Genomic DNA, 13,762 nt, shown 5'->3' with positions numbered 1-13,762 from the left:
GTTGGAAGGATTACGAGTTTAAACAGGGGAAGCACTTGCCCACAGAACCTGGCACAGAGTAAGGGCTCATAGATGTGAGTGGCTGTGATTTATGTAATACTAACAATAGCGATGGGACCTACCTCGCGGGTCCGGAAGATGATCCTGTACTGGTACTGAGGCCCGTGGTCCTTGTGGTCCTCCAGCTTCTCCCGCTTGATGCTCACGGCCACTGGTCCCAGCTTCTCGTCCACGCCAAAGTAATTGGCATGCTCTGAGAGGGAAGAGCAGGTGAGCTCAGAGTCAGCTCTCTGGGAAGGAGGGGTGACGTCCCTTGGCAGGCCTGCTGAGAGGACAGCCGGGGAAGGCTCTTGTGCAACCCGTGAGCTCTTGTGCAGGCTCTTGGGATCCTGGTCACACAAACCTCACGGCTGGTCACGTCCACACTCAATGGAGAGACCGTAAGAGGTTAAAGCCCACCTTACTATACCCCCTTGCCAGTCACAGAAATTTCCTGAGTCTCAGTGCTCTCATCTGGGAAATGGGGTGCCCTCATGCTACCCGTGATTCATAGACCGACGTGAGAGTGAAATGAGGCTACGAACAAAAAATGCTTAGTGCAGTGCGTGCCATGTTATAAACCTAGCTTCGCGGTGATTATCCCATATTTGCAAACGTTCAGCAGCTTAGCTGCCAATTAGCCCTCGTGAAGTGGTTAGATTCTAGTCTAGAGAGGCTTCTGCCCGGCTGAAATCCGGGCCCTGGACTCATTAGATGTGTGGCCCAAGTCGCTTGATGGCATTCTCATCAGTACAATGGTATCAGGAAGGATGGATTCCCCCCTCTCAGCTGGTTGTAAGGACTAAATAGGTTAATAAGCATGGAGCACTCAGCACAGGGCCGGGCACAGAGTAAGCACATGAGATGTGTTGGCTAGTACTACCCCCAGGGCATGATGTTTGTCACAGAAAAGGACCATGATTCCAGTCCCCAAGCGTCACCTTTATCTAACCATATTTCTATAGACGTAGAAAACTTAAACACTACTCTTTTTTTCCTTATGGTGACAAAGTCTTTAACAAGTCACGGAGGAAGTCTCCTGTTCTCTCCCCAAAATGACAGCTGTCTCCCCTTTTTAAAAAAATATGCTGCTGTCTTATAATCCTTCCAGGCAAACAGTTCTAACTGATATGTAACCCAAGTATCTCCTGCTTGTGGTGGTTGCCCACCAGCAGTCTGTCTTAAGTCCATGAAGTCAGCAGCTACGCACTGCCAGAAATTCCTTCCCACCCCAGTGCTCTCAATATTTAAATGATGGTTCCTATTCTCATGAGATGCTCTTGGTGAATCAAAGGCTTACCTAAGGCTCAAATGTGTGTTAATTAATGGTCCCAATCAGAACAGCACCTGCAGTGGGTTAAACCATCTCCCCAGCTGGTCAGAGAACAGAATAAGTGTGCTCCACAGATATCAGTTCATTCCTGAAACAGCTGCAGGATCTGTTTTGTTTTGTTTTCCGCCAATGCATACGCAGTACCTTGCGGTCTTAGCATAGAATAGGCAATCAATAAACACTGACCAATGACTAACTTATTTATGAGTTTCCAGGGCTACAAAGAAATCATTTTTTGAAAGAAAACAGCTTCTTTTCAATGCTCCATTATAAATACTCACTATCTGCCTGATGAAGAACTGTTTTGATGTACAATCTTATTTGATCCTTACCACAGTCCTTCCGTGTATGCATTCCTACATGCAAGTTGAAAAGAACGTGTTCTCTGTTGGTTTAGGTAGAAAATTAATATAATATAAATGCAAAACCAGGTTTCAAATCCTCTCAGCCTTACTTTCTGGCTACTAGATTAGTCAATTTCAAAGAGCGACCCTGTCAACTTCTCCCATGGGTTGTGGCTTTGTTCATGTCTCCCTGTCGCTGTATTAGTTTTTTATTTATATACCCCTCAAACAGGTTGCCAGGTATACAAAGGTTCACAACTATTACAGTTTCTTGGTAAATTTTTAAGAAGTCAATAAGAAATGGCCCTTTTGGTTCTTCTAACAAATGCTTTTAGCCTTGAAATCTATTTTGTGTGATACTGATGTCACCTCACCAGTTTTCTCTTGGTTAGTGACTGTCTGAACTTCTTTTTTCATCCCTTAATTTTCAGTCTCTGTGTCATTTTGTTTCTGGGCATGTGATGCTGCTACAATCATCTCTGCTCCTCACATGAGGACACGGAGTCCAAGGGGTAAAATGTGTCACGTAGCTAATAAGCTATGGAAAAGACATCCCAAACCCAGGGCTGTCGGACTCCAACACTGGTGGACCTCCAGAGACTGTACTCTGGACGATCTAGTTGACATTTGCTGTATTTGACTAGGATACTGCTTTAAAAAAATTTTTAAATTAGTTGCTGTGGAGTACTGGTTGCCTATCCATTACCTATTCTTCCCTTCTTTCATTTTAAGAGAAACTCTCTGTTCTTGGGGGAAGAAAAGAGAGGGGCTATGTCTACCTAAAAACTAACATTTCCCAGCCTGCCTTGCAGACAGGTGTGGCCAATAACCAGAAGCAGTTGGCTGGGACTTCTGAGAATGTTCTTTAAAAGGGGCTGACTTGAAAAAAAAAAAAAAAGGTAGGGGTGCTGACTTGACATTTCGCCCGAATCCTTTCCTCCTTTTCTTTGCCTGGAAACACGGATGTGATGGCTGGAACTCCAGCAGCCATCTTGGACCAGGAGACCACCCTGAGGGCTTGGAGGCCATGCACTAAGGGTGGCATTCCACTGTTTCTGAGGAGTAACCATACCAGTCCTGGGCTGCACATCTCCGGACTTTTTTATGTGAGAGAAATAAACTTCTATGTTGTTTAAGCCTGTTACTATATCAATTCAATTCTGAACTGATATAGGAGAATCCATATTAAAAATATCTGAATTTCAGGAGAATCAGAAAAATTGGAAAGGCTGGCAACACTGGGCTTGTCTCTACTTCCTGATGACAACAGTGAGCTGGAGCTGAGCAGGAGCTGCCCTTTGTGCAGCCCCTGCCTGGTTTGCTTCCCTCTATTGTCTCCTGCCTGGTCCCTGAGGCTGCCTGGGTTTGTGGTCTCTGCACTATGCTCTGCTGCCTCCTAGGATTGCCTCATCAGCACCAATGAACTTAATCATGTGTGATGCCTGTGTTAACACCCTCCAAACATCAACAGCTCCGCCGTCAAAGGGAATCCAGACCTGCCAGCTTCTTCCCCCCTCCTAGGCTCCCCTAGACCTGCCCATCATCATCTCCTGCCTGGACCACTGCAGCAGCCTCCTCCTTGGTCTCCCAGCCTCCCCTGTCCCCACAGCCTGTTCCCTAGAGGGAGGCTGAGAATACCTGAGTCAGGTCAAGGCCCTCTCCTGCTCAGAACTTTCCTGCGGCCCCATCTCACTCAGGGTAAAAGTGAGAGTCCTCACTGTGGCTCACAGAGTCCCACATGATCTGCCCCTGTCACCTGTCTCAGCTCCTTCCACTCTCCCTCAGCCACTCTGTCCCAGCAACACTGGCCTCCGTCCTATTCCTCCAGTATTCCAGGACTACTGTACTTGTTTCCCGTGTCAGGAACACTGTCCTCGATCTCCACAAGGCTCCCTCCCTCACCTCCTTCACCTCAGCACTCAAAGGGCACCCACCGAGAAGGCCCTCCCTGACCATTCCCTACTGAAAATGCAACCCCTGGCACTGACACTGTTTCCCTCTTCCCTGCTTTACTTTTCTCCACCGCACTCACCACCCACCATACCTTAGACAGTTTACGTATTTATCTAGTTTTATTGTTTGTCTTACCCCACTAAGACATTAGGAAGACAAGGTTTTCGTTTCAAGCTGGTCAATACTGTATCCCCCAGCTCTAGAAAGTGCCCTGGCACATAGCTGACCCAAGCACATATTTGCTAAGTTAATGCATATCTACTGTTTCATGTAGCTCAGGGTTTTGAAGTGCTACCCATGTGTCATGAGGCTGGACTCCCTGCATCCTCACGGCCCCTCTCTGAGGGAGGTCTTGTGTCTTTCTGCATCCTCGGTGCCCAGGGCAGGGCCTGGCAGACAGCGAATGAATGAGCAGTGACGATCTCACAGACCAGGTGCTGCCCGCCTGTCCGCCCCCACCTCACCTTTGCCCACGAAGTAGTCCTGGTAGTAGCGGGCGCCCAGGTCCACGTGCTCGATGCTGTACTGCCGCGGGCGACTCTGCGTCCTCTGCTGTTCCTTGGGCACCTCCAGCACCGAGATGCTGGCGTTGGTGCGGTAGGCGCTCAGGGCGGGCTCCGGCGGGCGGCCCTCTCCGCCGCTCCCACCGCTGCCGCCCGTGGAGCCCGCGGCCGCCCAGGAGAAGCTCACGTTGCGCTCGCACTCACCGCCCATCTCGTTGCGGAAGTGCGGGCAGCTGAGCAGCAGGTCGTTGCTGTTGTCGTCGCCGAGGTCCTGCTCCAGGTTCTCCTTGCAGTTCAAGTCCTCCGTGCTGGTGAAGGCGGGGTCCAGGCCGCCGAGGCTGTGGGCCCGCGACGCCGTGAGGGACGCCATGGCCGAGGCGGCCGAGGCCCCGGTGGTCGTGTTCCGCCGCTGGGCCGTGGACGCCCGGTTGGCGGCCGCCTCGTTGAGGTCGAACAGCATGCTCTGCACGTCGAAATGGGCAAAGCTCTTCTGGCAGACCCACGGCCTACTGGCCTCCGGGGGGCTCCGGCCGTCCTCGGCCTCCCCGGGGCACCGGGACGCTTCGCCCTCGGCTTTACTGCTCCGCAGCTTCCGGAAGATGGACGAGTCCACCGCGTCCCCGCCGCCCAGGCCCCGCGCGGGCTTCTTCCGGGCCTTCTCCTTCTCCTTCATGGGCTGCAGTGGCAGCAGGCCGTCCTTGGCGGGCTGCCCGTTGCGGGCGTCCCCCTTGGCTCCACCGCCGCCCCCCGCGACGTGTGGGCCGGGATCGGCCCGCAGGAGCTCAGTGAGGCTCGGGGCGACCCGGGCCTCGGGCTGCTCGCTGCGGAACTCATTGAGGATGTCGAAGAAGCTCTGCTCGGGCACGCCCTGCACGTCGATGGAAGACGTACTCCCATACTCGCGGAAGAGCGGCAGTGCCCCCGTGTGCCGGGCGCCCCGGGGCTCCACCGCGTCCTCCAGGTCGCACTCGCTGAGGGTGATCTCGCTGCTGCTGCGGTGCCGCAGCGGGAGGAAGGCCCTGCCGGGGGACCGGGGCCACCCGTCCTGGAACTCCACATCCTTAGACCTTCTCCTGGAGAGTCGGTGCAAGGCTTTGGACCCTGAGGAAGCCGGGGTGCTGGCGGGGGGCTGTCCGTTCTGTACGCTTCTCATGGAATGGGCCACCTTTGTGGCCTTCGTGCCATCTGTGTCCTGTGAGGGGCTGGGGTTGTTCTGTTCTCTCAGGGCCTCCCGCTTGGGCGGCCAGTCGGCCACTCTTGCCCGCACGCCCATCTTGGGCACCGCAGGGGTGGTGGGACTGGGGCGGGTGGTGGCACTGGCCGGGCTCTCACCCACAGGCTGGGGCATGCTGCCGTTCTGGACCCAGAATCCCATGGGAGCGTAGTCCCCTGTGTGCGGGCCGGGGAGGACATCGGCTGCCCTGGTCCCACAGCTGACCGCCAGGTCCACAGCATCATTGGGAATGGGCCGATAGGTGGTCATATTCCCGGTCACTGGGGTGCTACTGGCCCCTGAAAGCTGCAGACGAACTTTACGGGGTCCCCTGGCCCTCAGCCATTGTTCAGGGCCACCAGTCCCAGGATGAAGGATTCTGGCCCCTGAAGCCTGTCGGGAAGGTTGTGAGCCTGTGCAGTCCAGTTCTCCACCATCGCTGTGGACAACTGAGCCAGGACAACCTCACGAGGCAGGCACTGTCCCGGGGCCTCCAGACTGAGTGGCTCAGCGGGGCAGAGCAAGCAGCAGGTGTGCACGAGGGCTGGCAGGCTGCAGGGGTGCCTTCCCTGCCATGCTGAAAAGGGAGAAAAGGCAAAGGTGAGATATGATGTTACTGCTCCCAGAGAATGACCTTTTGTTTTTGACGGCTTTACTCATTTAAAAACAAACAAGCAAAAACAGAAAAACCGTTTTATTATGGAAAATTTCAAACATACCCAAAAGCAGAGAGAAGGACACGATAAGCCACCCCACCAGCTTCAACACTATTAACTATTTGCCATTCCTGTTTCATCTGTTCCCCTACTCCTCCACTTTGTTTTTGGCAGAATATTTTAGAATAAATCCCAGACATCGGGCCATTTTACCTATAAATAATTTAGCTTGTATCTCTAGCATATAAGGCCTTCAAAAAATAAAAATAAAAACCACGATACCTTTATCGTACCCATCTAGATAAATAAGAATTCTTTAATGTCATGTAATACCCCAACTGCATTACATTTCCCCGCATTGTCTCACAGATGTCTTTTGAAAGTTGACTTGTTCAAATCAGGATCCAAACAAGATCTGTACTCTGCTTTGGCATATATATTTCTTAAGTCCCCACTACTCTACAATCCCCCCTCCCCCATCTTGATGCTATTTACATATGGAAGGAATGAGGTCACTTGTCCTGTGGAGCTTCCCACTTTCAGGATCTGGCTGACTGTTCCCTGTGGTGTCACTGAACATGTTCCTCTGCCCCCCATGAGTCCTGTCTACTGGTGGTTGTACACAGAGGCTGCACGGTTGTCCATTTGTTTTGTAGTCCACCTGACCAGCCACCCCGCCAGAAAGGAAGTGAAAAAGATGGAGGAATCACCATGAGCACTGGTGGATTTGGGGGAGGGAATGTCTCTAGAAATCTGTGTGATTAATAAATATTGATACTATGAGAGCTGGCAGATCAGCTCCTATTGCTTCTTTGCTGACATGTCCCCAGTGGCTTCTTACTGCATTAGAATAAAATCCAAATTCCTTCTGCTGGCTCATGAGCCCCACAGGACTGGCCAGTCTCCCTGATGCCTCTCCCCAGCCCCAACTAAGGGATGTGCCTCTCCCATCACACTGGCCTTCTGTTCTTCTGACATATCAGGCCCCATCCAGGATATGTGGGTATCCTTCCTCGGTCCTTCACCAGGCTGGTTCCCTAACTTGATATTCATTCTTTAATGAAGCCTTCCCAAACCACTCTGGGAGCCTTTCTCTGTCACTCTGCTTTCTTCTTTTTCCTTAGAGGTTACCACTAATTGAAATTAGTTTGCTATTTACTGATTATCTCCATCACTAAATTATCAGTTCCAGAACGGCAGGGCTATCTGTGTTGTTCACTGATGTAGCCCCAGCTCCTGGGATAGTGTCCAGGACACTCGTTCACTAGTGTATGAATGAGCGAACAGACAGCCTCTACCTGACCTGATGTGTTTAGTGCATCCTGACTTGCAGACCTCTGGGGAAGGGAGTTCATTCTTCTTCCGCCCGGCAACATAAAGTACTCTGGAGGATCACTTCCCTTTGTCTCTGCCCTGAGCTTCTGGAAGATGAAACCCTCAGTGGGGAAGGAAGGGGAAAGTAGATCATGGCCTGTGGCAGAACCTGCTGCTTGTCCCAGCAGCTGTGCCCCTTTCTCCTGCCAACAGAACTGATTTTATTCAGGGCAGCAGAGTGCTGGGTCGGCCTGGGCATCTGACTCAAGGTGACTAACAATTACTTTCCCTTGGAATGTAGACGTGGACATGGCCATTGTGAGTGATGTGACTGACTCATGTGAGTCAGTGAGTGTTGGTGTTTTGAGTAAGTGGAAGGCCTCCTGTGTGAGCATGTGTGCACGTGCACGTGTACATGTGTAGGAGGCATTTCACAACTCATGCCTAGAGGTATGGAGTTAGCTGGCAGAGAGGCACCGCCGGGGAAGCATGAAGCAGATTCATGGAGCAAAAAAGAAGGGGAGCCTATAGCCTTTGAGAAAGTGAGAACCAGGTGAGGGGAGAGGTGGGGGTGGGGAGCAAGAGTGCACCCTCTTCCTGGTTCCCCATGAGCATTCCTGAAGATACCACGGGGAGGCATACAGGGGAGGTGGCAGAGAAGGGGCAGGAAAGTGGAGAGTCCCCAGGGTCGGGCTAGTTAAGGGAGATGGAGGCCAGGTGAAGCTGCGGTGACCTGGACAGCAGAGGCGTCCTCTAAAGAGGCAGCTGGGCCTCAGCTCCTGCAACCGAGCCTTGCAGGCATGTGGATGCCTGATCATGGGATTTTTCAAGAGAAACCAGAAATCTAGAACCGTATGCAACATCTCCCAATCTGAAAAACAAAAACAACAGCTATGACAGCAACAAACTAACATGCAGAGATGACCTCTAAAAGGATTTTCAAGAAACTGCTCATGGTGGTTGCCCCTGGGGAGGGAAACTGGGTATCTTTCCTCTCCACTCCCAGCCCCATCCCTGCTTCATTTATTTTCTTTAGTACTTATACTCACTTATGTCTCTGATTTATTCCTGGCCTCCCTCCCCATAAGAATGTGACCTACTGTGTATCCCCAGGATCTGTGTTTTGGAAGAAGGGGCAGAAAGGAGCCTTACTTTTTATTGCACACCACTGGCTACCATTTGCATTACTTACATGTATTCTTAGTCAACAGATGAATTACCAACACACACCACAATGAGGGCCAACAAAGTAAGTATGCGGGCCTGATTTGAGCAGGGGCTGCTGGTTTGTGACTTTCGGTGACTGGTCTTCAGCTTCGCCAGAGATGAGGGCCTGAGGGCAGCCCCAAACTCTGCTGGGCCCTGGATCCCAGGCCAGGCTGGGGTATCCCGACCAGCTGAGGGCACTGTTGGCTCCGCTTGGCAGCCCAGCTGTGCCCTTGGGCCAGCCTGGCAGAGTTCAGAGGATTAGTCCTTTGAGGTCACGTTTGGGCTGGTTGGGAAACGCAGTGGCCCCGATGCGACCCTGACTTGCTTATGCAAAAACCTCTGACAGATGGGCTTTGCTGATGGCATTTTGTTTCCAGCTCAGTCGGAAACCCCCAATTCGCTTTGCTCCCTTCTATGAAAACACACAGATGTTCTTGAGGCCCTGGTCTCTCTGCACAAATCCCTTCCCCGAGCAGGTGCAGCTGAGTCTGCTTGTGACGTTCACAGACTGAGTGTATGATACCCACAGCCTCTCTGGGATTCAGGGACCGGTGCACACTGGTCCCTTTCTAGCTGTCTCTGTCCAACTCCCTCTTCCTAAAAGCACTCTGATCTTCCTGATGGGGAACCTCTTGTTATGAGAGCCAGACGGCCTGGGTTCAGATACTGGTGTGCCATGGACTGGTTACTGAAACTGTGACTCAATTTCAGTCCGTAAAATGGGGATAATACCATCTACCTCATGGTCCCTGCTATTATAACTGTTCCTTCGCATATCTTTGGCAGGAGTTCTTCCCCCTCCCCACAATTACAGAAGCACAGCCAGGGGTGGGCACAGGACCTCAGCAGAGCATAAAAGGCTGGAGGGTGTCCTGCAGTAGCGGGGGATGTGGATCTGACTTTTCCTACATGTCACTTGCTAGGGACCCTGGCGTTCCTTTCTTCCAGTGTTGCTTGGCTCCTGCCTGTTTTCTACAATTGCTCCTCTGGCCTCCTGTTGATTCTGTAAGCCACTGATAAATCTGCCTCTGCCCAAGACTGTCAAGCAAGGCTTTTGCTGCTGGCATCTGAGGACCTTGACTAAGACACGGTGCTGTGTGCAAAGAAGGCAGCTGCGGATGGTGGAGGGGAACAAATGGGGCCAAGGCAGTGGCACAATGAGAAGCAAGCGACAGTGGGTGAGTCAGGTGGGAGGCATTTGGCTGCAAGTAACAATACCATCCAGTGGTGTCCTGGGCAATGAAGAGATTTCATTATCTCATGTAACAAGGAGGCCAGATATGGCAGCTCCACGCTTGGTACAGGGAAATGACGTCAGGTGTTTTCTCTTTCTCCCCCACTGCGGTCCCACAGTGTGCTGCTGGCTTACATCTTTGGCTTGTGGCCCTGTGGTCACAAGCTGGCAGCCACAGCCATGCCTCTCACTGAACTACTGGCGAGGGGTAAAGAAAGGGATGATGTAAGAGTGTTCTTACCGATCTGACCCTAATCAGGAAGGAGAACATTGCCAGAACATTGCCCCTACCTCCACAGACATTCTTTTATGTCTCATTGGCCAGGATGTGGTCCCTTATGGCCACTCCAGTTGCCAGAGAAGCTGGTGAAGCCAGAGTCTATGATCATCCTGACTGCCCTTGGGCCACTGAGGACTCATCCCTGGGGCTGGCCACACTGGTTCCCAGAAAACATCAGCGTCTGTTAGAAGAGCAGGCAACTAATGGTGTATCTGTGTAAGTGCTCCCAGACTGTCATTTGTGAAGAAGCTGGAGAACTCTGAGCTGAGAGGATGCTTCCTTATCAGGCCCCCAAAGCCTGGAGGCTAGAACAGCAGACGGACAGGCAAGCACCATGGCCCCAGTGTCCTGGCTCTGAAGGGCCCTGCTCTGTGGGGGCCACAATATCTGCCGGAACCTCACAGAGCAGAGGAAAAGGGAAAAACACAAGCCTTCCAGTGTTAGACATTTGTAGTTTGCTCCCCCAGCCTCCATGACTTCTTTTTCCAACAACAGCCCAGATTTCCCTTTGAGAACCTGCCCGCTCTGACCTCCACCCAATGGGCTAGAGGAGGGCTTCTTCTCAAGGTCAGGAACAAATCACACAACCCAATCAAAACCAGAGACCTAGTGATGTCTTTGCTAGAAGTGCTGGGGCTGAAGACTGTGCTTTTCCCTTTTACCCCGAGCTGGAGAGGATGTGAAAGATGGAATCACTGTAGCCATCTTGTGACCACGAGGGGAGAACCATCTGTGAAAGGGGCTGAGAGTTACAGACAATCTGGGGGCTGTAGTCATCATTTGAGTCTCTACATCAAGCCTGGACCTGAAGCCAACCCGATTCCACTTCCCACCTGTGGACATTTTAGTTACATGACAAAACAACAACAACAAAACAACATCTATAACAACAGCTACCACGTATGACCCTTCTATGGTCCAGGTCCTTGTCTAAGCACCTGACATTTGTTATTTCTCTTAACCCTCACAACAGCTCCATGGGGTAGATATCATTATTATCTCCAGCTTACACATGAGGAAACAGGAAGGAAGTAATGTGTCCTAGACCATATGACTATGAGGTGGCAGAGTTGGGACTGACCCCAGCTGTTTCATTCCTGAAGTAAGGCAGTCCTGAGCTCAAGCACCAGCCCTCCCAGTGATCACAGGCAGACTCCTGCACCTCGTGATTCTCATTTTCTTCATTGGTGACACCCAATAAATTATCTCCAGATCCAATTGCTCTTCTGAGTTCCAAACTCAGGTACTTACCTGCTTACTTGACACCACCATGTCTGTATCTCATATGCACTGCAAACTGAACATTCCCAACCTGACCTCTTGATCTCTCCCAACCACAAAACTTGCTCCTTCTCAGGATAGTCAGGATGGGCTGAGCTATGCTACACTAACAAAGGACCCCAAGTGCTCAGAGGCTTACACAACAAGGGTTTGTTTCTAGTTCATACTGCATGTCCATCATGGATTGGCCAAGGGCCCTGCTCATGTCAGCTTTGTTCCCAGTTGAGGGAGTAGCCCTTCACCTGAGACCCTGCCAATCTCAGAGGGAAAAGACATGGTTGAACCATGCAATGGCACTTAAAGTTCCTGCTCAGGAATGACACGTGTCACTTCTGCAAACTACATTTTATTGGCCAAATCAAGACAAGAGATGTCAACAGGGTGGTACACCAGAATATCTGTCAGAACAGGAATGCAACTGGCCATCTGCTTCCTCTGCATCTCAGCAAAAAGCACTTACTTCCACCCAAGGGCTCAAACTGGAAACGTCAATGTCATCCTTCACACTTCCTCTCCCTCACTCCACACGTCCAATTCACCACCCCACGTCCTGTTGACTCTCCCCACAGCATATCCAAGTCCATCTTTCTCTCCCACCAGCCCTCTGGTCTGAGCTGCTGTGACTTTCACTGGTTCACTACACCACAGCCTCACTGGTGTCTCTGCTTCTGTTCCTGCTCTCCTAAGGGCCCTTTTCCACACAATAAAATTCAAAACCTTCCTCTCAGTCCTCCAGGCTCCCTTTCCTCTTCCCCTTGCTCTTGGAGCCCAGGCCACAATGTCCCTCTTTCAGTTCCCCTCACACCCATCTTCCCTGCTGTCTCAGGACCTTTGTAAATGCCATTCCTGCTCCCCTTCCTTTACCTAGGTAATTCTTTCTCAAGACTCAGGGCAAATGACACTTTCTCCACCTAAGCTTCGTTTCTCACCAACCTGTTCAATCCCCAACCTGAGCTCTCTGCATTTCCCTTTGGTGGTACCTGCATCAATATATGTAAGTAGAGACCTCCCTGGTGGGCCAGGGTTAAGAATCCGCCTTCTAATGCAGGGGACATGGGTTCGATCCCTGGTTGGGGAACTAAAATCCCACATACTGCGGGGCAACTAAGCCCACGCGCCGCAACTACTGAGCCCATGCGCCTCAACTAAAGAGCCCACGTGCCGCAACTACAGAGCCCACACACTCTGGAGCCCACCCGCCACAACTAGACAGAAGCCCACGCGCCGCAACGAAGAGCCCGCACGCCACAAGGAAGATCCTGCGTGCCCCAACTAAGACCCAATGCAGTCAAAAACAAATAAATAAATATTAAAAATATATACATATATGTAAGTAATTTACCATGTAATTAATTGTTTGCCGTATGTAAAGTTTGTGAGGCACTGAATGTGAGTCACTGCCTGCACCTGTGGCACAAGCCTGACGCACAGTAGGCCATTAATAAATATCTGCTGAATAAATGAGTGGATGAATGACAACTTCATTCTGCACCAGGAAGCACCGTCTCAGTTGGGGTCCATGACCTGAGGGTAGGTAGGGCTTGCGTGGTGCCCAAGTGTGTCTGCCCTTGGGAAGAAGCTGAAAGTAATGTGTCGGGGGGAGAGAGAGTGTCTGTGTGTGTGTGTATGTATGCTGCCCCTTCACAGGCCTTGGATGAGAGGGGCTAAGTAGGTATCCAGGGTCTCCATCCTATATAGCCTCTGTGTCTAGGGCTGCCCTGATCTATTCCAGATGTTTCTCCTTTATGGAAACATGACCCAGTCATTGTGATGGGGGCTCAGTGGGACCTGTGACCTCTGGATAGCTCAGCGTTGTGGCACCAAGTCTGAGGGCTACTCTCAGAGGCTCTGGGAGAACAATGACTCCTCCAGGGACACAGTGGCGATTCAGCAGTTTCGGGCCACATACAAGTCATTCATTTGTCCAGTAAGAACTAGTTAGTCCTTGGGCTTCCCTGGTGGCGCAGTGATTAAGAATCTGCCTGCCAACGCAGGGGACACGGGTTCGAGCCCTGGTCCAGGAAGAACCCATACGCCGCGGAGCAACTAAGCCAGTGCACTACAACTAGTAAGCCTGCACTCTAGAGCCCGCGAGCCACAACTACTGAAGCCTGCGCGCCTAGAGCCCGTGCTCTGCAACAAGAGAAGCCACTGCAGTAAGAAGCTCACGCACCGCAACAAAGAGTAGCCCCCACTCGCCACAACTAGAGAAAGCCTGCGAGCAGCAACAGAGACCCAATGCAGCCAAAAATAATAAATTAAAAAAAAAAAAAGAACTAGTTAATCCTTAAAACTCATTCATTCATTCACTCACTCATACAACAAACACCTACCACATTCTTTTTTTTTTTTTTGGCCGCACTGCAGGGCTTGTGGGATCTTAGTTGCCCGACCAGGGATGGA

General features: G+C 51.4%; 1 protein-coding gene across 10 annotated transcripts in view; it reads right to left on the bottom strand.

Annotated features, from left to right (window-relative positions):
• The window catches only part of SIPA1L3 (signal induced proliferation associated 1 like 3), a 235,554-nt gene that overhangs the window by 91,475 nt on the left and 130,317 nt on the right, over positions 1-13,762 (bottom strand). For all 10 annotated transcript variants that reach the window (XM_068527222.1, XM_068527220.1, XM_068527221.1 and 7 more), the window contains 2 exons: positions 4,134-5,962; positions 123-253 (listed from right to left, as the gene is read on the bottom strand). In XM_068527222.1, the coding sequence (XP_068383323.1) occupies positions 123-253; positions 4,134-5,655 (1,653 nt within the window). In that variant the 5' untranslated portion in view covers positions 5,656-5,962. The remainder of the gene's footprint in view (positions 1-122; positions 254-4,133; positions 5,963-13,762) is intronic.

Source organism: Eschrichtius robustus, chromosome 19, assembly GCF_028021215.1.
Source record: "Eschrichtius robustus isolate mEscRob2 chromosome 19, mEscRob2.pri, whole genome shotgun sequence".
NCBI lineage: Eukaryota > Metazoa > Chordata > Mammalia > Artiodactyla > Eschrichtiidae > Eschrichtius > Eschrichtius robustus.
Note: the sequence above shows the minus strand (reverse complement) of the source record. Positions and strands in the feature narration are given on the sequence as shown.